This window comes from Phragmites australis, chromosome 15 (genome assembly GCF_958298935.1).
Source record: "Phragmites australis chromosome 15, lpPhrAust1.1, whole genome shotgun sequence".
In the NCBI taxonomy this organism is placed as follows: Eukaryota; Viridiplantae; Streptophyta; class Magnoliopsida; order Poales; family Poaceae; genus Phragmites; species Phragmites australis.
In genome coordinates this window covers 8,828,138-8,849,629 of record NC_084935.1, presented here as the reverse complement: position 1 = coordinate 8,849,629, position 21,492 = coordinate 8,828,138, and the positions used below count along the sequence as shown (strand labels likewise).

General features: G+C 47.4%; 1 protein-coding gene across 1 annotated transcript; it reads right to left on the bottom strand.

Annotated features, from left to right (window-relative positions):
* Positions 1-6,970: 6,970 nt before the first annotated feature.
* On the bottom strand, positions 6,971-9,352 carry LOC133892081 (isocitrate lyase). The gene is made up of 3 exons (XM_062332828.1): positions 9,231-9,352; positions 7,527-9,129; positions 6,971-7,367 (listed from the first exon to the last, which is right to left on the bottom strand). Exons 1-3 carry the CDS (start codon positions 9,258-9,260, stop codon positions 7,285-7,287), a joined length of 1,716 nt encoding a protein of 571 aa, XP_062188812.1. The 5' UTR covers positions 9,261-9,352; the 3' UTR covers positions 6,971-7,284.
* Positions 9,353-21,492: the final 12,140 nt, after the last annotated feature.

Here is a 21,492-nt window from a genome sequence, read left to right as displayed (position 1 = left end):
ACCAGCCCGTCTAATAGTCCATATGTAGAAGTTTGGAAAGATCTCATATGTAAGGGAGGTGATATTGTACAAGCATACAAAATTTTAATATCAAACTCGACTTTGTTGGTGAGATATGAAATCAACAGTAGCAAATGATTAAAATTGAGCATAGACAATGTGCATCTATTTCATATCTCACAAACGAAACCGAGTGATTTTAAATTTTGTTTAGGTAATTTCTTGAAACTTCTATAAATTTTTATATCACTTCCTTTGTTTCCAGGGAAAAGAGGTCGACATCGTTATTGTGCCCTCTAGGAAAACTAGTGAGCGAGTAAGCTGACGCCGCCACGCCCTTTGAACGGATATGCGGGCGGGTAGCCAGAGAGTGGGTCGTAGCGAGTGCGAGGCGCTTACCGCACCTTATCCTAGGAAAGTATGACATCTCGATTCTTTTATTTTTCGTTCTTTGGGCCAAGCTGTTTGCGTAATCACTCCTGCTTTTTAATATAACTAGACGAAGAACCTGCTTGTTCCTTAAAATTTATCTGATCCAACCAAACGGAACAAAGGCATATGGATTATCCGAAACAAGCTGAAATCCTCATTCTGCATGTGCTCGAGCTCATTAACTCACATGCTTCCCCTTTCAATCCTATCCCACTTCTATGTCCCGGTGACCTCCCAAGCTTCCCCTCCTATTCCATACGAGACACAAGGGAGCTGCATTGAATTTTTAGTCCAAACCTTAGGGTCTTGGTCCTTTTTTTAGAATTTTTTTTTGAACTTAATTTTTTCTTGAAATTTCTAGTTTGGAGAGTTTGACTTGAAATTATGACATGAAATTTTCTAACTTGAATTTTTTTATTCGGAATTGAATCTTTTTTACTAGGAATTTCTTACTTGACCCTTTTTGACTCGAATTTTGAACTTGAAATTTTATTTTTATTTTTATTTGAAACTTCTAATCACAGTTGAAGCTTTGATCGTGTTAGATTTTTTTTCTTTCGTTTTAGTGTTTTTCTTTCTTACTAAATGGAACAGGAATTAAGGGAGGAGAGGGGGGAGTAGGGGAACGGATGAGAGGGAACATAAGGAGCAATCAAACAGTTACCCTGACATGGGAAGTAGCACTTGCCTATGATTGTTGAACCATTGATCTTATGAATTTATAGAATGGATAGAGTATGATTCGAGTAGATGAATCAAAGGAACACACAGAGTTTTTTAGACAGGTTCGGACCTCCCTTAGGATAACAACCTAACGTTCTGTTTGTTTTGTATTGGTCTGAGCTTATTGCAAGGAGGTGCGTGGCTAGTCTAGATAGATATATTCTAGTCGGTGACTTTCTTGCTCAGCTTCATGTGTCTTCTGGATTCTAATAACTTGTTAGCTTATGTAATGGCTTGTCCTCCACAGGATCCTCAGGCTCCGTTATATATAGGAGGGTCGTACGTTCTCTGAAGTCTTTTTTTCCTATTCCTGAAAATAAACTTCTCTATTTACGAGATATTTTATATTCCTACGGGCGACTTTCTTTCATCTAGGGATTCCCTTCCTAGGGATAGAAATATGCTTCGAGAATACGAGAAACCCTATGGTGCCCGAATATACTAATTATCTAGTATTCATCATCAAATCCTACACTAGTACGTGAAACAAGGCTTTGATGGGTTAAGTATTTAGCCAGCAAAGATAAGCATTTTGTCCAACCACTTCATCGAGTAAGACTCGGTTTTCCAATTATGATAATATATCTAATCGGGTTCTCTAGGTCCTCAGATCATCTATTCGAGGTTCTAAATGCCTCCGAGTTCTTAAATGAGTCCTCGAGAAGGTGTTCCATCCGAGTAGAAATTCTGATTAGCCCAGAGATATCACCTCGTCCCCATGAGAGCACAGGGAGGAGAAGACTTGTTATTAGTCGGGTTCGAAAGTTGGACCGTAAAGCGAAGATTTCAGGTAGTAGGAGAATCTTTTACCTGACAATATATCATGATTACGGTTGGGAAACATGCGCGTGTGGAGGCATGATACACTAAGTTCCTTGGGTTACTGCTCCAACTGCCCTGCATGCGTCGGGCATTAAATACAATGTGATGGTAAAGCAGGAGATCGTGGCCTCGAGATGTACCACGATGTCAATCGAAGAGTCGTTTCCGAGAGCTATCGTCCTATATAAAAGCAGAGGGGGCACACTTCATCGTTCACCCCACCGTCATCATTTACCTTCCGCACCTCTTCGTGTCTCTAGCACCTTTGCCTCCAAACCCCCCCCCCCCCAAATAAAAACCCTCCTCCTCCAATCCCTTTGCCGCCATGGGCCAAAAGAAGATCGAGAAAGAGAGCTCCTCCGCCGACGAGATGACGAGCGCTATCCTGACCCGACAAAAGTCTGAGATCACGGAGGAGGCCCTGGAGAAGGTGAAGCTCAACGAGGTGATTCCTCCTCGAGCCCTAATCCCCTACACACTGGCGGTGGGGCAGACAATCCCAAGTTTGAACACCGACTAGACGATGATTTTTCTTGATTTTTTCTGCTGCAGCTTCCAATTCCCCCCTTCTAGTTTTCTTCTTGAGGTGCTTGATTTCTGTGTCCTGGAACTTATTCACCTCAACCCCAACTCCATCATCATGTTGAGTGTCTTCGCACATTTGTGTGAGGCTGAAACATCTAATGGCCCTAGAGAAGGGTGAATAGGACTCAAATCAAACTTTAAAACAACTATCAATTTCTAGAACAAGGAGCAGCCTTAGCCTAGAAGAAGGAAATGCAACTACTCGAGTAAGCAAGCTAGAACATAGAGAACAAATATGAAAGCATATAACTTAAGAGTAAATTGTGGAATTGAAACTTGCATGAAAGTATATGCTAGAAGTAAATTGCGGAATAGAAAAAGAGTAGGGAAAGAGAAAACCGATTTTTTCCTGAGGTATCGAATAGTTGGCATTCTCCCCTAATCCTCGTTGGTGCATCCACACAAGGATATCGCTCTCCCTTGAGTCACCAAGACTCAAGTACTCACTAGTGATTGCCACTTCTCCATCTCCGAATTACCAGGCATCAAACCAAGTACAAGTTCTTCTCGGGGTTTTCACAAGAACTCTAAGAGCTCACTGAGAACACCTCCAATCACCACAATCGGTCAGGTGTTGCCAACCACCAAGAGTAACAAGCTAACGGGTTCACTTGATCTCTATCAAACCTAAACAACAGCTAGATGCACACTCGCTACTTTTGAAGTACTAATGAAGTCCTTAACCTTCAATTAGGGACATGAAAATCAACTCAAGTGCTCTCTCTTGCTTCTTGATGACACACATAGTGTATGAACTCCTCTGGGTTGCAATATAGATGAAAGAAATCGAGTGAGGGGATATATATAGGCTAGAGGTACAAATCTAGCCATTGCCCAACCACCCACACTTTCTGTGAAAACCGGATGGTCTGGTGCACACACCATTGTACATACCAAACAATCCGGTGAGTAACCTTTTTTAGAAGCTAGCATGCCAGCTGTCAGTAGCCGTTGCCTGAAAAGCTTCAGTGTTCTTCATACCACATCACCGGACAATTCGGCGAGTTCATTTCCCATGCATTGAGACACCAAGTCTAAAAATGCTCTGATGTGTTGCACATCTCAACACCAGACCATTCGGTGCCTTGAATTCTAATTCCTCCAAAAATTCCAAATTTCTGTTAAATGCTCCGGTAGTTATCTTTTCTGAACACCAGACAATTCGGTGTACTTAACTTCAATTTTTCTCAGAAAACATCCCTTATGTTAAATACTCCAATTACATATTTATCATCACTAGACAATCTGGTGAGGTCATTTAGCTTTTGCTCAGAACAGAAATAAGGTCTAGTGAGTACAAGTCCTTCAGCACCGGACAATCTGGTGAAAACAAAAACTCTCAAACTCATCCAATTCGACTTTGAGCACTAACTTCTTGACTTCTCACCCATGAGCTTCTTTGAAATACCTAGTGCTAGATTTTTGCAGGTGTGCATCCAACTAAATCGAGACTCAACTAGGCCAAGCTACAACACTTAGCTCCCTTTATAGTATGGTCAAAAGACTAGAAAGGAACCTATATCTACTCTAAGTGTCCTTCATCACCTTGTGACACTTAGAACTAGAAGATCCTTAATGTTGACGCAAATGTCATTTGATCATCCAATAGAAACTCATGAGGGACAAAGAAAACCCATACAATCATTGTGAACTAAATTTTTTATTTCCTTCAAAACATACGCATTAGTCACAATGATACAGTTATCATTAATCACCGAAACACTTACCATTTACCTAGGGGTCTAGATGCTACAATCTCCCATTTTTGGTGATTGATGACAGCACAAATAGGAATATAAAGATATGAATTGAAGAACACCCTATCATACTAGGCAATTAACGACATATAATAATTAGGCAAGAGAAAACCTAGCACTAGAACAACCTATCATACTAGTAGAATAAGAATTAAAATTGAGTACGAAAGGAAACACAATGCGATGACAAACGAAACACATCAATTAAGAACCAAATAGCTTGTCATTACATCAAAAGCCATGAAGAACCAACATTCCGACCCTAGACTACCCAAGCTCCCACTAAGACTAAGAACTACAAAGCTCACTAACCACTCTACTATCTCTCTCCAACATAGAAGACTCCCCCTATCACCTAGACTCTCTCCCCATTTGGCATCTAAGCATAAAAAATAGTACACTCCTAGACATCTAAAGCTAGACGAGAGGGGGAAATCGGCGCTACTGCTAACGGCCACAAGAAGACAACGGCTTCTTCAAGACCGAGACAAGTTAACGAAGCTCTAGACTTAGACAAACATCCTTGTAACACAAGAGATCCTCAGAGAGACATTCCCTAAGCATTTATAGCATACACACAGGAGTAGGGTACTACGCTCCGTGTAGCCTGAACCTGTCTAAAATCCCCTGAGCATTTATTTCCTCCTGCATCCGATCATCCAACCCACCTGCATCTCATTTACTCCCATTTATTTCACGTACGAGGTAGATTCAGAATTATCCCCCCGGCCGAATCTCAAAGGGGGTCCATTCGGATCCCTGCTTGTGGAGTTCATCCTCCGACACTGCCCGAGAGAGGACTGGGTGTTGGGGCTAGTGCCCGAGGATCTACTGGCAGCTGAAGGCCTGATGCCTAAAAGAGAACCGAGACATCTAGATATGAATGTGAATATGCAGTCGTTGTTATCTCTGTCAACCTAAAGTGCTGCTAACATGGCCTGCTGCTGCTGCTGAAGCGACTACATCAACACAAGTTGCTGCTCCTACTGGCATAGCACGTCTACCTGTAACTTGGTTTGTTGCTCGCCCTGGCATAGCATGTCTACTTGTAACTTGGCCTGCTGCTCGACTTGAGCTACTTGCTGCTGCTGCATCTACTGAAGGATTAGAACAAACTCTAATGGAGGTGTAGCAGGGGGTACAGAGGGCGCTGTCTCAGGTGCTAAAGTAATTGTAGTCGTAGGAACAGCCTAAGAGGGTCCTTAGCCTCAGTGTCGTGTGACCTAGCGACTGGTGGAAAATAATCAAGATCCGAAGAATCTGAGTCACTGTCACTCAGGTGAGAAGCGTGCGGGAGCTCTGCCTCGACCTCTGCATGGGCCTAGTTGTCATTATGGTACAGTTGTCATTAATCACCAAAACACTTACCACTTGCCTAGGGGCCTAGATGCTACAGAGGTTTTCTAAAGTTTTCGCCCGTCCTTCGACCTCTACAGGTATTTTTAACTATTGAAGGGGTTCCAGAACAAGGTCACTAGCGGCGCTGGATTTCACCGCCAAGAGCTCCTGGTCAAAGTGGCACAATAAATGATAATACTGCCAGCCTGGCCTACTGGGGCCTCCCGCCTCTATGGAAGCCTACCTGGATGGAAGAGCCGATGATGTCCACACTCCACTAGTATCTTATTCGAGAGATCTAGCATCCGAAGGAGAGGAAGTTGATGGTGTATGACATCGCCAGGTACTTCATCAGGTGCTACCTAAATCCTCCAAAGTCAAGGATCACCAGCACCTGACAATTTCCGGCCGATATGGACCCAGCTTGAGAATGTGAGACAGGTACCTATTAATCTTGAGTAGCCACTTTAAAGGAACTACGAGCTTAGTCCTCATAATTTTTTATTGCTTATCGCTTCTCGTAGTGCTTTCACTGGAGGCGGGCGACAAGAACACCAAGCTCTATTTAACGTAATCCTATCTTCTAGTCGCTCGGATGTCCTGGTCCCCATCATAGAGATGGATGCCAACGCTTAAAGGAGGATCATATCGTTAAGTCTCATGAACCTTCTCGTATTTATTCGATTATATCTTCTTTCCGTGTAATCATAACCATAACGATGGTCGCCGTTGGATGTGCCCACTGCGCCCTACCTCACCGGTGATGCACCTGCGTGTCCCCCAGGAGCCACCACCGTCTAAGGGAAGTAGCTGAGCAGGGGAGGCCGGGAGGGGGTTGTGCTGTTGCGCCGGCACGCCACATAGGAGCCGCCGCCGCCTAGCCCTAAGGTTCGTGAGTGCCTGGCATCATGTAATCGACTGGGTCACTGGGGTTAGTGAGTGGAGATGGCATGTGTGGTAATGGTGAGCGGAGCGGAGGCTCACAGGGCCCAACGGTGGATTACTGCATAGTAATGGGTCGTCGAGTGATGGGCCTCAAATATCGGGGCCTGTGGGGGCAGTCACAGGTGCAAACTACAACCCGGACCTAAATTGGGTCGGGCCCCGACCCGATGGCCATGCAGGGCCATTTCTCCACCCGAACCTGCCCCCGTCGGATCTGAAAGCTGAGGGGATCCGATCTGACCCACTACCATCCTTATATGGACCTTATAACTGTCACTCATTGTAAATTTTTGGTCATGTATTCCCTTGGCGATGGTTTTCATCAACGGAACGTAATTTAATGAATTGATGACTTCAACAATTGAGTGTATATGCATAACAATACTTAAACTCATATTTTATTTGAGACTGTAGTACTAAAAATCAAGTGGTGTATCCCATTTTTCAATTGATAAATAATCTCCACGATTCACATTGATACTTTTATCCCAGTTTATTGTTCTAGTACGAATCATAAGCCATATAACTCAATTCATATATAGCTAGGCGATTGGTTGATTCTTGCATGCCGATTATAGTTCAGTTTGTAAAGCATCTTCCCATAGCTGGTGATCTGAGTCCCATTTATTATTAGTTTCATTTCCTCTGAATCATTATTCCTTCTTCAATTCTCAACTTCTCATCAAATCCTTGATTTGGCGACAACTTGTTGGCTACTGCTCCCAGTTCCAGGCCTTGAGTCCTTGAACTGCTCTTCAGTAACTCCTACAAGCACAAATCCAAACAATAATGTGAGCAAAATAACTTGGCAAATCAGGTCAATAGATCACAAAACACCAAAAACAATTGCATGAACAAACTGCTTCTAAACTATATTGGATTTGGAAAATGAAGAGCACTGGCATGACCGCATGAGCAACTTGCCTTTGCCCATGGCTGCGGTTGAGGAGATGCCACCCTGCACGGTCTTCAGCACCCTGTCATAGAAGTTGGCGCCCGACCACTTCTGATGCTCCAGCGTCTCCACCCCATTGATCCTCTCCTCCCTCTGGATCCTCTCCACGTAGGCCAGCATGCCACGCCGCGCGAAGTCCCGCGCGAACGTGTCGGTGACGAGCGCGTCGGCGTGGAACCCGGCTAGCGTGATGAACTGCCAGACGTACCCGAGCCGTGCGACGCGTGGGATGAACGACACCATGTCGGCGTCCGTCATGCCGGACGCGTCCCAGTTGAACGACGGCGAGAGGTTGTAGGCCAGCATAGCCTCGGGGTAGGTCGCCTTCACGCCCTCGGCGAAGGCGGTGCACTCGGCGACGTTGGGGCTCGACGTCTCCATCCAAAGCACGTCGGCGTGCGGCGCGAAGGCGCGCCCGCGGACCACGGCCGCGGCCACGGAGCCCCGGAAGCGGTAGAACCCTTCCCTGGTCCGCGGCAGGTCCCAGTTCCAGAACACGGACGTGACACCGAGGCGCGCGGCGATGTCGCGCGCTTGCTCGTTTGACACGCACTTGTCGTAGCTGGTGGCGTTGGTCCACTCCTGGAGCTTGCGTTGCTTGTCCTGGTCGGTTGTGTTGACGCCCTCGATGGCGTCCCTGATGCAATCGGAGAAGGTCTTAAGCTGTGCCGCGGCGAGCCACTCGTCCTCGATGGCCTGGAGCTCCCTTCCGTTCTTGCCGGCCGACATGGCGTCGGAGAGCACGGTCGCGAGGCTCCGGCCATTGAGGCGCGGGTTCGTCGCGCCGAGTATGAACTGGTGATCGCGCGCGTCGACGTTGGTCTGGATCAGCGTTGCGGCGACGGCGTCGGTGCGCGCGACGAGGACAGTCTCGACACCCATGACGTCGAACTGGAGGCGCGCGGCGACGAGGCGGTTGACGTGCTCCGAGACCGCGACGAGCACCTTCCCGGCCATGTGCCCGCACTTCTTGGTAACCGACGACTGGTCCTCCAGGTGGACCCCCGCTGCCCCGCGCTCGACGAAGAGCTTGCACAGCTTGACGGTGGCCGTGGCGCCGCCGAACCCGGTGTCGCCGTCGGCGATGATGGGCTTGAGGAAGTCCACGTACTGCGCACGCGCGCGCTCCGCACGGGGCAGCGACATGCGCGCCTCCCGCTGCTTGCGGTCGTGGTAGAGCTGCGCGAAGAAGAGGTGCTCCACCTTGTTCGGCACCGTGTCGTAGGGGTAGTCGGCGAGGTCTGGCCCAGGCTCGTTCGTGGTGGTGTGCGTGGACGAGCACTGCCACCCGGAGACGTAGATGGTGTCCAGGTGCTTGGCCATCATCGTGACCTGCACGGGGTCGAGCGCGCCGAAGGTGCGGGAGGCGGTGCCACCGGCCTGGTGGGCCTTGAGCGTGCGCCAGAGCTTCTTGGCCAACTCGCCGGAGGCGTAGCTCTGGCGGAGCGTGCCGCGGAGGAGGACGACGTCGCGGGCGGTGTAGGGGCGCTTGGTGAGCCGGAACCGCTCCGTATTCCACCACGCCTCCACCTCCGCCACCTCCGCCTCGAACCGCCCTTCCTCCTCCATTATCTGCAACGTTCAGACAAGAAAAGAAGGAAGAGACGAGATCACGTACACATCCTGCATTAACAGTGGGAAATGTAGCATCACAAGTCAATCGTTCGACTGACCAACGAAGGCACGGATAACGGCGACGCCATGGCTGCTAACGAAGAAGAGGCGTACACGAATCAGGACACGCACTCAGAGATGCGAAGAACTGCAAGTGCATGCGTGCCTTGGCTGCCTTGCCTGGGATCTTGCTGTATATATAGGGAGGGGTCATGGCTGACGACCCAGAAGCTGGAGCAAAATCATGCATGCAACTTGGTACGTATAGCGTGTTGCCTCGACCTTTCGATGCTTATCGTGGGAGCAGTTGGCGTGGTCTGGTGCAGGTGAGATAGCTGCAACGGTGAGTGATGGTCGCCACGTCGAACGTGGCGTCGACCAGCTTCTTCTGATCGGTTTTGCACGAGGACAAAACCTGTTTCGCGCGCACACATGAACGTTTTGGACAGTAGCAGTGGTTAGCTCTAGTTGCACACTTGCACACAGCAGCAGAGATCGGTTGCGTACGTGCTCCTCCCATCGTTTTGCGTAAAATGAACCGCGACCGATGACTGAATGCAGAGACGCATCTGTTCCGAGCTAGCACGAATGTCGAAGCGTAACCAACGTAACGGACGTAGAAGGGACACTCCTAAGGGTAAAAAGGCATTTAGATTTCAGTATCTATGCATTCACATACCTTTGAAATAGATGCTGCGCATAATTACGGAGTTATCTAGGGGTGAAAATGGTCAGAAACATCAAAAATTGTCGCTATCGTTTCCTAAATCATTTTTTCTTCGCGAAAACGATAAGGCTAGAAACAAATACAAAATCATAATTATCGGAACCTTGGGCATAGAAATTGTGGAACAAAAACACGGGAACTAATAATTCGGTTCAGAAAGGTTGAACGTAGAACCATATATGTTCATTCTAAATATTCAAATTCCAAGTTTTTAACTAAGCATGACTATTAACCACATGACATGAGTACGCTTTCAGAGGGGCGACTCGCTAGTCCCCTCTATTTCTAGTCCTAAATCCCTTTTCTGTTCCACCCAAATCTTAGATCTAACTCAAATCCTGCTGCCTCTTGCATCCCCACTTCAGATCCACCAAGTTACACAGGACGTTCTGGCAGTGGATGGAGTTTCAGAGTCCACACTCTAGCAACAAGGTGTGGATTAGTGTTGTTCAGTCTCCGACGTGCTGGATCTCCTCGTCGCTAGCCAAGGAAGCCTTGTGGCATGCCCTTCTGCTCCCAACCACCGGTTTGATGGCTCTCTGTCAGCTCATGGTTCCGCGCACCACACTGGGGGCATGCGTCCACCGCGCAGCTATGGCTCGCCCCCTTCTGACCGAATGGACTCAGGTAATCCTGATGTTACACAACAATCTTCCCCTTTGTGGAGGTCCATCAGCTGTATCCGCCATGACGCGCCGCCTAGTCAGAGCATTCACTACACTGAGGGAGACTGGACGCAACCATGGTCATCTCTAAATGGCACTCTGGTGGGGAGCAGGTTCTTGATGTGACGGGACAGAGTTACTACGGCAAGGGAGCTGGATGTCCCTCAAGATCTCCTTTGCGTTCAATTTGATCTCAATGGTGGGTTGCCGATGGCTTGCCCTCAGAAGTCCAATGTCAGCAAACTAGAGCATCAGTGCAGCGCAAAATGCTCCCAGCATTCACACGGCACGAGCCTTCATCAGCCAGGTCAGGCTGGGTGTTAGTCTCACAACATGGATATCCCCAGTGCAGAATCCTCTGTAGCTGACGCTCAAAGGGCTCGAGGCAAAGCCCCTGAAGACTTTGGTGAGGGTTGGAGTTTGGTCCGACCGCTGCATTAGTGGAGAAAGCCTGGGTTTCATTCATTGCATTGTCCTTCGGCGGGTACCTCTCTTATTACAAGGAGAAGCAGCTCAAGAAGAAGGCCTTTTTAAGGAGAGTTCAGGGGAGGTGCCTCAATTGCCTTTCCCTGGAACACAGAGTAGCTACTTGCCATGAGCCACCACGGTGTTGGAAATGCAAGAGGTTCGATCACCGGTCCTTTGAGTGCTTTCGCAAAGCCCTAGATGAAGCACCAGCTACCCCCAATGCTGTTGTTCCCTGCCCCCCCCCCCTTGCACCTTTGTCTAGCAATAATCCAGTCAAAGAACAGCCACACTTATCCTACAAAGAAGCTCTGCTAGGAAGTTCCACCACACAATCCACTCTTCAGCCAGATTTTCAGCACGTTGTAAGTGAACGAGTGATAATGGCCACTTCCCCTGGAGATCGGTGTCTAGACCCCTCGAGGAGGAAGTGGTCGTTTTGAGATCCGACGGCTAGACCCCTCGAGGAGGAAGTGGTCATTTCTACGATGGGCACTATGACACATCGGATAGAGAAGCTTTTGGACCATGCCCCGGTGTGTTGGCTGGCTGGGACCAGGCCAGACTCGGAGGTGTTCCATCTCTCCGACGCGCTCTCGGAAGAGTTCGGTGTCAGTGTGCACGAGTGTCAGGTGGTCAAGCACCACCCGGAAGACTTCCTCATCGTTTTCAACAACCGTCAGAAGTGAGATGAGGTTTTCTTTTCACATGGCGTGTTGTACCACGAGAGAGACTTCCGCTTCGCCAATTGGAGCGAGCGCAGGTATGCCTAGGGTACTCACTTCGACTTCCATGTCACCTGAGGATAAAGGGCCTCCCGACCCATTCCTTCTTCGATGAGATCACCGCTCAAATCATCGGCAAGCATTGCACCATCCACTATGTTTTGCACCATCCACTATGTCGAGGAGCACTCACGCAGAAGGGAGAGAACTAGGACATACGACCTCTTGGAGTGGTGCAAGAACTTGAGTCAGATTCCAAGAATCGTTTGGCTCACTATCCTGGAGGGCGACCGGGAGTTGTCATCGATTGACATACTGCTACCTCAGGTGGAAATCCACTACAATGAGCCAATCAGGCTGAAAAGGGGCCAGACCTATCGGTGCTTCGTCCATCTAGAGGTGGTACACGACCTGGCTTTCCTCACTGATAATCCACCAAGGGGGCCAGACAACTCGAGGCACTGGGAGCGTATTCTGAACTGGAGCTACGACTCACTAGATGGCAGCGTGGTCACACAATTCACCCCACCTTCAAGGTCATGCCACAACAACAATGGGCCTCAACGAGGTTGTGAGGATGATGCAGATGAAGATCACTCCAGGCGGGGTGCACGGAGGCACCGTAGTCGTTCCCTCTGGTCCCGGTTGTCTAGGCCGTGTCGTGATTCGAGGGACTTCGTCAAGGTCCACGTCAACCGGGGCTACCAAGGGCGTCACCAGGACTGCTATGGTCATCGTCGACATGGGACCCTGTCCCCCCGGTGTAGTCCAATCCGCAATCGGCGCAAGCAGGAGGGCTGCGCCATGAGGACTGCTTCCTGAGAAGTCCGATTCACTTCACCCATCATTACATACTTGGACTATGGAATAGGTGAACAGAAAGGGAACAAATCAATTCTGGTGCCAGATGACATGGTTTTGATTGTCCAGATGGATCACATCTTAGTCAAGAGTTTTGACCCCATGCTAGATGAGTGTCATATATTGTCTATGGTTGCAGGGCTAATGGATCTGCATCCGAGCATCGACAGCATCATTGTGGCTTCTCCAACTTACAATCCGGTCTGATGCCTTTGGAAATAGTAGGATTTTCTGGTGGCATTATCAAGTAGGATTTTCTAGCGGCGTTGCGTGCTTTCTATGATTTGAGATGCACTAACCTACATCTCCTCAATGGTGCCAACATTGACCTGCTAACCAAAAAGATAGAAGCATCTAAGGTCTCGAACTACAGACCCATAAGTCTCATCAATAGCTTCTCCAAAATTGTCTCTAAGTTGCTTGCCAATAGGCTCACGCCATGCTTGAACGAGATTGTGTCGAGGAGTCAAAATGCTTTTATCAAAACAAGGTGCATCCACAACAACTTCATCTATGTGCAAGGTGTGATACATGAACTGCACAAGAAAAAGGCAGCTTACTTGTTCATGAAATTAGATATAGCAAAAGCTTTCAACTCTGTAAGCTAGCCATACATGTTTGATGTCCTCGATGTGCTGGGTTTCGGGTTCCGATGGAGGGATTAGATTGCTTAGCTTCTGGCCATTGCTTCCTCGCGTGTTCTTCCCAACGGGAAGCCTAGAACTAACATCAACCATGCAAGAGGTCTTTGGCAGGGTGACCCCCTTTCCCCGATACTTTTTATCACTGCAATCAACCCACTGCGACACTTATTCCAGCTGGTCGAGTAGAACTCTTAGCGGTTCTTCCCACGAAAGCAAACCTCCATTGCTCCCTATATGCTGACGATACAGCTTTATTCTACACTCTGGATAGAGAACAGTTAAAGACCATAAACAAAATTTTACAAGTGTTCAAAAATAGCTCGGATCTGCTTACCAATTTCACAAAAACTGAAATCTTCCTAATTAGATGTGACGATGCCTAACTTGCCAACATCCAAGAGGAGTTTCCTGGAGCAGTCAAGAGCTTCCCTTGCAGGTATCTTCGCCTGGCCCTCCATACAAGGAAATTAAGAAGGGTTAACATGCAACCTCTACTGGATAAGCTAGGGGTAGATTACTAGGGTGGAAAGGAAAGTTATTCTCTTTGACAGGTAGAGATGCTTTGGTCAAGTCAGTCCTGTCTTCCCTACCCACTTACCATTTGACACTTCCCTTTGCAAAAATGGCTCATGAGACAAATCGACCGCATTTAGCGAGCATTCCTATGGGAAGGTGAGGAACCAGAGAAGGTAAATGGTTCTAACTCCCTAGTAAACTGGAGGGTGACGGTTAGGCCCAAAGTGCTCGAGGGGCTGGGTATCCTCGATTTACAGCATTTTGCTAGAGCTCTGAGAGTCCGGTGGCTTTGAATTCGATGGGTGAATGAGGAAAGACTATGGAACAAATTACGATTCCGTGTGACATGATGGATCAAGACCTCTTCATGGTCTCCACTGAAGTATCAATAGGCAATGAGAGAAAGACCACCTTCTGGCATGACAGTTGGCTGAATGGGGTGCCACCTAAGGTTATCGCCCTCGATCTCTATAAAATGGCTAAACGTAAGCTACAGGTGGTGCACAAGGAGCTACAAAATGGAAACTGGATCCCCAACCTGTGTCCACTTACGACGCGGGATGAGCTAGCTCAGTTTATAGAGTTGTGGACTGCGCTGCAACATGTGTGTCTTGACCCAGAAGAGGATCAAATCCATTGGAGGTGGACCGCGGGAGGAAGATACGATTCGCGGAGCGCTTACAACATTCAATTCATCGGAGCTTCCAAGTGCTACAACATGAAGCTGGTCTAGGCGGCTTATGCTGAGCTAACATGCAAAATGTTTGATTGACTTCTCGTGCAAGGGAAAATACTGACGGCAGAGAACTTGGCAAGGAAGGGATGGTCACACACACAACTCTGCTCCCTCTGTCACATGGCTAATGAGGATGTGACGCACCTAGCAAAGAATTGCCCCTATACGAATCAGGTGTGGTACATCTTATCTCTATGGTTTGGATGGAGCCACCTCCTTGCTCTCTCCGACCACAACAGTGTCCGGTCATGATGACGACATGCACGTATCAAGATAGTAAAAGAAGGCAGGCGGGAGTTCAATGGAGCTATCATTTATTTTTAGTGAAACGTTTGGAAGGAAAGAAACCGTCGTATTTAGCAGGGACAATCACTTGACTCGGAAACTGTGATCATGGTGACAAGAACAGATATAGACCAAAGGAACCTTTGTAAGCTGTACCTTTTGTAGTGGTCCTCATTGCTCATCGGCTGTTTTCTTTTCTCTCGTTGTTTTCATAGTTCCCCTGTTAGTTGGCGGGGAATTATTGTTCTAGATTTCTTTCTTCTATTAATAATACACTGAAATCCTCTTACGATCATTATTTAAAAAAAGGTACGCTTTCACACTATGCAACGTAGAATCCATTTAATATAACGATATTTTTTTCATACAGCCGCACAAACATACGGTTATACAAGGGCTTAGTGGGCCAGCTAACTGAGCACATGGCCATGGCAAAATTTTATATTTTGACGGGAAATTGAAATGGAAAATTTCCAAGGAAATGTGGTATACCGACGATACAGTCGATAACATGCTCTCCAGTTTCCACTATCATTTTTTAGATGATCTCCGTTATCATTATTGTTTCCGATGATTTCCACTTCGGTTCACCGTTTCTCGTTCTCTGCGGAAATATCATCGGTCAGTCAGGAAATTTTCGTCACCGTTTTGACCCCTATGCGACGGAATGGGATTGCCGAAATGAAATGCCTCTCTAACGGTCTAGCCTGCTCCACTTAACACATCTAGAAGAAGAGTACATGATTGTAGCTTGCAGGCAGCTGAGGGATGTAATGTAAGGCCCATGATGCGGGCGTCAATCATGATTGGGCCGGGCATGCACCAACCGATCGGATAAAGGAAATCTAATTTCACATGCACTTATGATTGGTCTATCTCATTTGTCTATTTTATCTACTTCATATTTAAATATCTATTGATTTATTCATTTGTTCTATGATTTTTTTCACAAATCCTTTAAAATCTCAATATAAATAAACTGTGTTGGCTAGTGAAAATTTTCCTTCGGATCGGATAAGGATTGATTGGGCGGGGCGAACGGAGGGTTGACCAAGTAAGCATGGCACTTCCCAAAAAAAAGCATGGCACCAAATGTTGTTCATATTTATCGTCCACATCAGACTCCGGGCTTTTCTCTTCTTTTTTTCTGAATCAATCAGACTTCCGGCTTCGTACAGCGCAGAGCTGATCTACTACTGTACACGCATCCGGCCATCCCCTGCTCTCACTGGCCAGCACGCCACTGCTCGAGTGCTTCTAGAAGCGCGACGACAAGTGGTTTCACCGGGCCTAGAGCAGCAAGTTGTGCTCGCCGTGCCAACTTACCGGCTATGCATGGCTCACGGCGTCAGAGATGGAAACAACCGTAACCGTTGACGAATCGCAGTTCAGATATTAGCGTTGAGGACATGGTTTGTTGTTGAAATTAACTTTCGGCTAACGCTTTTGTGAGGGAGGTTAATCAACCGGAGATCAGCGTGTCCGTGCTAAGTTATCATTAACCATAAGTACTTTGGTGAACAAGAGGCAGCGCTGGCTGTATACAGCTGATGGATGTTGTAAATTGTACCAGTACAGATTCGAGTCCCAGATTTGACACGGTCTTTAATCTCGCAGGATAGTTAGCCCATGAGCCTAGCGAGGTTACTCGAGATCGTTTCGAGAAATATGGCCCGGCGATGACTCCTGAATGCAAAGGCCCGAGACTATCAGAGTTCCTTCAGTGGGTCAGTGCTCCTTCACTAAGGCCCCTAGGCTTGCTCCCTGTTCACGGTCCGGTATAGTATACCTTAATAAGGAGTTTTTTTTATTTTTATATTTTCTAACATTAATATTTAAATAAATAGATTTTTACGGAAAGATTTGTATAAATAAGCGCATACCGTCCTTAAAAGAGATTAAATAGATTCTTGATAGAAAAATTTGTATAAATAGACGTATACGTACTCTGAAAGGGATGTATCCCTAAGTTATGTATGTATCCCTTTCAGATGGCGGTTACCATACACGATGGTATAGGTACTTCTTACTGCTCTTTCAGAGGACGGTTAAGCCTCACACTCTCCTTAACCACCCTCGCCCATGCTAGCCCCCCTAGCGCCCTCCTCTCCCCTTATCGCCCTCTGAGAGGGCAGTTAGGGTCATTGTCATTCTCTCAGGGGGGCGATTAGCCCCGTTTTATTATAAAATAACAAAAATCCTAGAAGTTATCAAGATAAAAATAATAAAAATTTTAAAAAATATTAAAGTGAAGATAGAATAAATACATGTAAGTGAAATGAAACAACTACACTAAATGTTAGATAGAATATGTACATGAGATAATTACATAGAACTTGAACATTACAAATAGCATGTAGACTACATCTAAGATACTTAGGTAATAGATTAAAAATGATATAACCACCTTAAATTTAACAAGTACAACATTTAGTAGCATAAATGTTACGGACGAAATGGCCCTTGAAGCTGTTTGTGCCTTATCTCGCGTTCCATCCAATGGTAATCGTATTCTAGGGATTTTAGTCTATGTGGTGTCGGTATATATGGGAAATAATCAAAGTTAGGATTTCAGTCATCTGCCCCATCATCAAAGAATTCGCAATGACATGGAGTTTTATGAGGAGTAATCACGAAGTCATCATCGTTGAAACCAACCCATTCGGTTGTGACAGAAGTGGTAGAAGCGCGTCCTCTTGTGGTTGTTGTCAAACGGCAACCTCTTTCACGGTGGCTCGAACCACCGCCTCTTTCACAATGGTGTTAAGGTCTCGAATGACCACCTCTGTGTCTCTAGCTATGTCCAGGTAGGCAGCTGTCACCGAATAGTAGATGCAGCCCAAAAAAGTTCTCGATGGGTTTGTTCAGCAACTCTTCATCACGAGGGAATGCCTAGTATACAAAAAGAGCATACGAAAATATAAATGTGTCTTAGAAGTTCAACATAACAATTAACTGGGACATGTAGTAACGATGAACGTACTTTAATGTGCTCCTCGTACTACTGAGGGTGCATAAATATCGTGTGTGATCGCTTGCTAAAACACTTTGCTATGTCAGCTAGTTCGCACACCCTGATATATCTCTGACGGCACTCTAACAAGTGCATCTTTAGATCCATGGAGGTCACAGAGCTTACCGTTCGTCGCCAATCCTCCGTGGTGAAACAGGGACAATGGGTCATGGTCTTCCATTTTGACACCACTTTATTCAGGTTCTCCTCCTTGAACACATCATCACCTTTTGTCTGGGTCTCGCTCATAGTCTGTAGGGCTATCATTGAGAATCTGGATATCCACGAGAAATGTCTACTTAAGGAGACAACCATGGTTTTATATTAGGTATCAGATGGTAGTGGTGTTTCGGAAAACTACGATTTCATGACCTTCTCGTTGCCTCAGCCTCGCCTTTTATAAGACGGGATCGATGGTGTATGCACCAAGTGTAGGTATGTAATTTAGAGATAGTACATGCATTGGATACCTTCCTGCAGTGAGCGGTCACTGGACTATGAGTAGTCGACAACATGCGGTCACATCGGTCTAAAAAGGTGGCTGCGAGCGGTTTCGTTAGTCTAAAAAGTTGACAGCGAGGTGTCGTATCTACCTGAAAAGGTGGCAGCAAGAGGTGACTTCACTCTGAGAAACTGGTAGAGTGATGTCACATAGGATTAAGAAATGCATCAATGACATGATAAGTAGTAATGTCTGACTTGTAATACATAGAAAGCAGATGTGCGATCACATCGCTCATAAAAAGCGGCAGCGTACGATCACATCAATCATAAAAGGTGGTTTTGTTAATCTGAAAAGGCACTAGCATGCGGTCACATGTAGTACATAGAAAGTAGGCACGTCCGAATATATAAGACTAGTTTGCGAATCGAACATGCATTATGAAACAAACATCTAAGTTACAAAAGCAAAGATACAATCCTATTACTGCCTCCCCCATTGTCATCAGCTGTTCCCACCATCATGGTCCCATCATTGCTGCCGCTGGTTCGCTCTCACGTGGCCCCTAGAGTAGATCAGGTTGTCCAGTGGAACAACTTGCCTTGTAGGCCTTGTAGCGATCAAGGGAGTCGAGCCTCCTCGTGGTTCTACTGTGTCATCGCCACTACCGCTGGTTCGCCCTCACATGGCCCTTAGAATAGATCAGGTTGTCCAATGGAACAACCTGTCTGGTAGGCCTTGTAGCGATTAAGGGAGTCGGGGCCTCCTCCTAGGTCTACTGCGTCGGTAGTGGAGCAGTGGGAAACTGTGACTGTGTAACGACATTGTAGTCTGGTGTGCCCCCAAAGAAGTCTCTCACGAGGTTGAACGGGGGGTCCGACCCAGGCTCATCCTCCTGACTCAGGAACATACGAAGCTAACTTGTGATATACTGGTGCTGCAACGATTGTCGATCGTAAGTAACTCCCCGGGCCCACATGGTCGAAAAATTCATAACTCCGTCTAGTGAATGACAGACAAGAAGTTGTGGTGTTTCTTGTCCACTGTAGGGTCAAGAAGCTCAGGGGTCGGTGGGTGCGTCATATCTACGTTGAAACTAAATTTAAACAGTATGTATCATACATATACACATAGTTACATGAACAACATATAACATATAGGTACACACAATTACATAAGTAGATTACAATATATAGGTACAAAATCAAATAGAAATGTAAGGTCCAAATACAACGTACATAGTTAAGGCGATTAGCTTACAAATAAAAATTTGAGATACGTTGAACACATTCACACTTGACCGTCATCATGACCCTATCTACACAGCAGATGCATTTTTCGGACAGTTTTTGTATGTGTGACCATTTTCATCGCACTTGCTGCATCGCTTCACCCTTGGACCTGCCTTGGATTCATCCATATTATTTCGAATCCACTGAGTTTGTCGACGGCTCATTGTGCACTTTATCTTCTCTTTGTCTACCACGTACATTTGTGCGGGACCTGGACCACTTGTAAACACGTCAACAATGCTGTAGCCATAAAGCTCATGATTCCTTATCTTCAATATCTGATTATTCATAATGTAGCGTAAAACATATTGTCGGGGCAGCATATTGGACTCCCCACATGCAGCTATGACGTGTGTACAAGACCTGTGTACCAATTGTGGCTTCTGACATATACAAATGCATGTTCCATTCCTAAGCACACGCTCTTCCACATGGCGCTCACGTCTGCCACCCCTACGACCCTTATCCCGGTACAAGACACTGAACATGTGCTCCGCAGTTCTCTCTTGATTTGTACTGTACATATATGCCTTCTTTGTTACCTTCTCCATGTAGTCACATAGTATTGATCCATACAATATACGGTTATCTATCATTGCCTTTGAAGCAGCAGCGTAGCGATCAATGAAATATCTGCAAGTTCCATGCAGAATGCTGTCGGTGTATCAGGAACCAGGGATCCCTAAATCCCGAGGCCAGGCCAGCCATCCGCCACATGGCGCCACCCCGCGAGGTCTCTCCTATACGATGAGAAAAGCTCAAGTCCCGGGAGAAGGTGCTCGGGGCCACAGTTAGTGATCCCCGAGCACCCCAGTTCCCCGATGATCCACGGAATCCGAGTACCGGGAAGAAAGTGCTCGGGGAGGTGCCCGGTCACCCCCGAGCACCCTAGTCCCCCGACGATCAGAAGAGCTAAGTTCCGGGAGAGAGTGCTCGGGGCTGCGTGCGGCAGCTCCCGAGCTCTCGGTTCCCCGAAGATCCGTACAAGAGTGCTCGGGAGAGAGTGCTCGGGGCTGCACTTGGCAGCCCCCGAGCACTCGGTTCCCCGAGGGTCCGTGCAAGAGTGCTCGGGAGAAAGTGCTCGGGGCTACACGTGGCAGCCCCCGAGCACTCGGTTCCCCGAAGGTTCGTGCAAGAGTGCTCGGGAGAGAGTGCTCGGGGATATGAACAATACCCCTGAGCACTCGGTACCCTGACAACCCAGAAAGGCCCCCGAGGGGCCTGCCAATGAGGTGTCAACCAGCCAGAGGTCCGAGGTCGCATTTAATGAGCGTGCGTGGCCTGACACCTCCAACTGCTCCCGCCGCGCTCAGCGTCAGTTCCTGCCATGTTTTGGCAGAGAGGCGTGGGGTCATTAATTGCACAGGTCCCGTCCCGTGCCATTCGGCTTGTCTCGGGATAACGTCATGAGGATCAAGGCGTTCTGTCTGCCGCACTGCTGTGGCAGGGGAACAAGACAGGGCGAGCACGTCGGGTTGCTCTGCGGCTGCCCAGTGGGCCCTCTCCACGGCTCCCGTTGCCAGGGCATTTATGGTGACGGGAGACCGGGCGTGCGATGCATTTTCCACCCCTGGTCACTTCACCCAGAAGAAATGATGACGCCCTTTCCATTTATGGCGTCTCGGAACTCAAGCCCCCTCCTTTCCGTTCGGGGCATGTCGTGGACGGCGAGTACTTAAAATAGCCGACAACGCATAAGAGAGGAAGAACAGACCAACCACAGCGAGGAGCCATCCTGAAGAATAGCGAACCAACAAGAGACAGACCAACAACGATGAGAGACCAAGAGTAGACACGAAAAACACAGCGCGAGAGAGACACTGTGAGCAAGGTTGAGCACAGTTCCAGCCGAAGAACAAGGAGCCTCAAGCTCTTAGTTAGGCCAACATCCTTGAGGGACTTCCTCAAGACAGTTATAGCATCCATACAGGAGTAGGGTATTACGCCCCC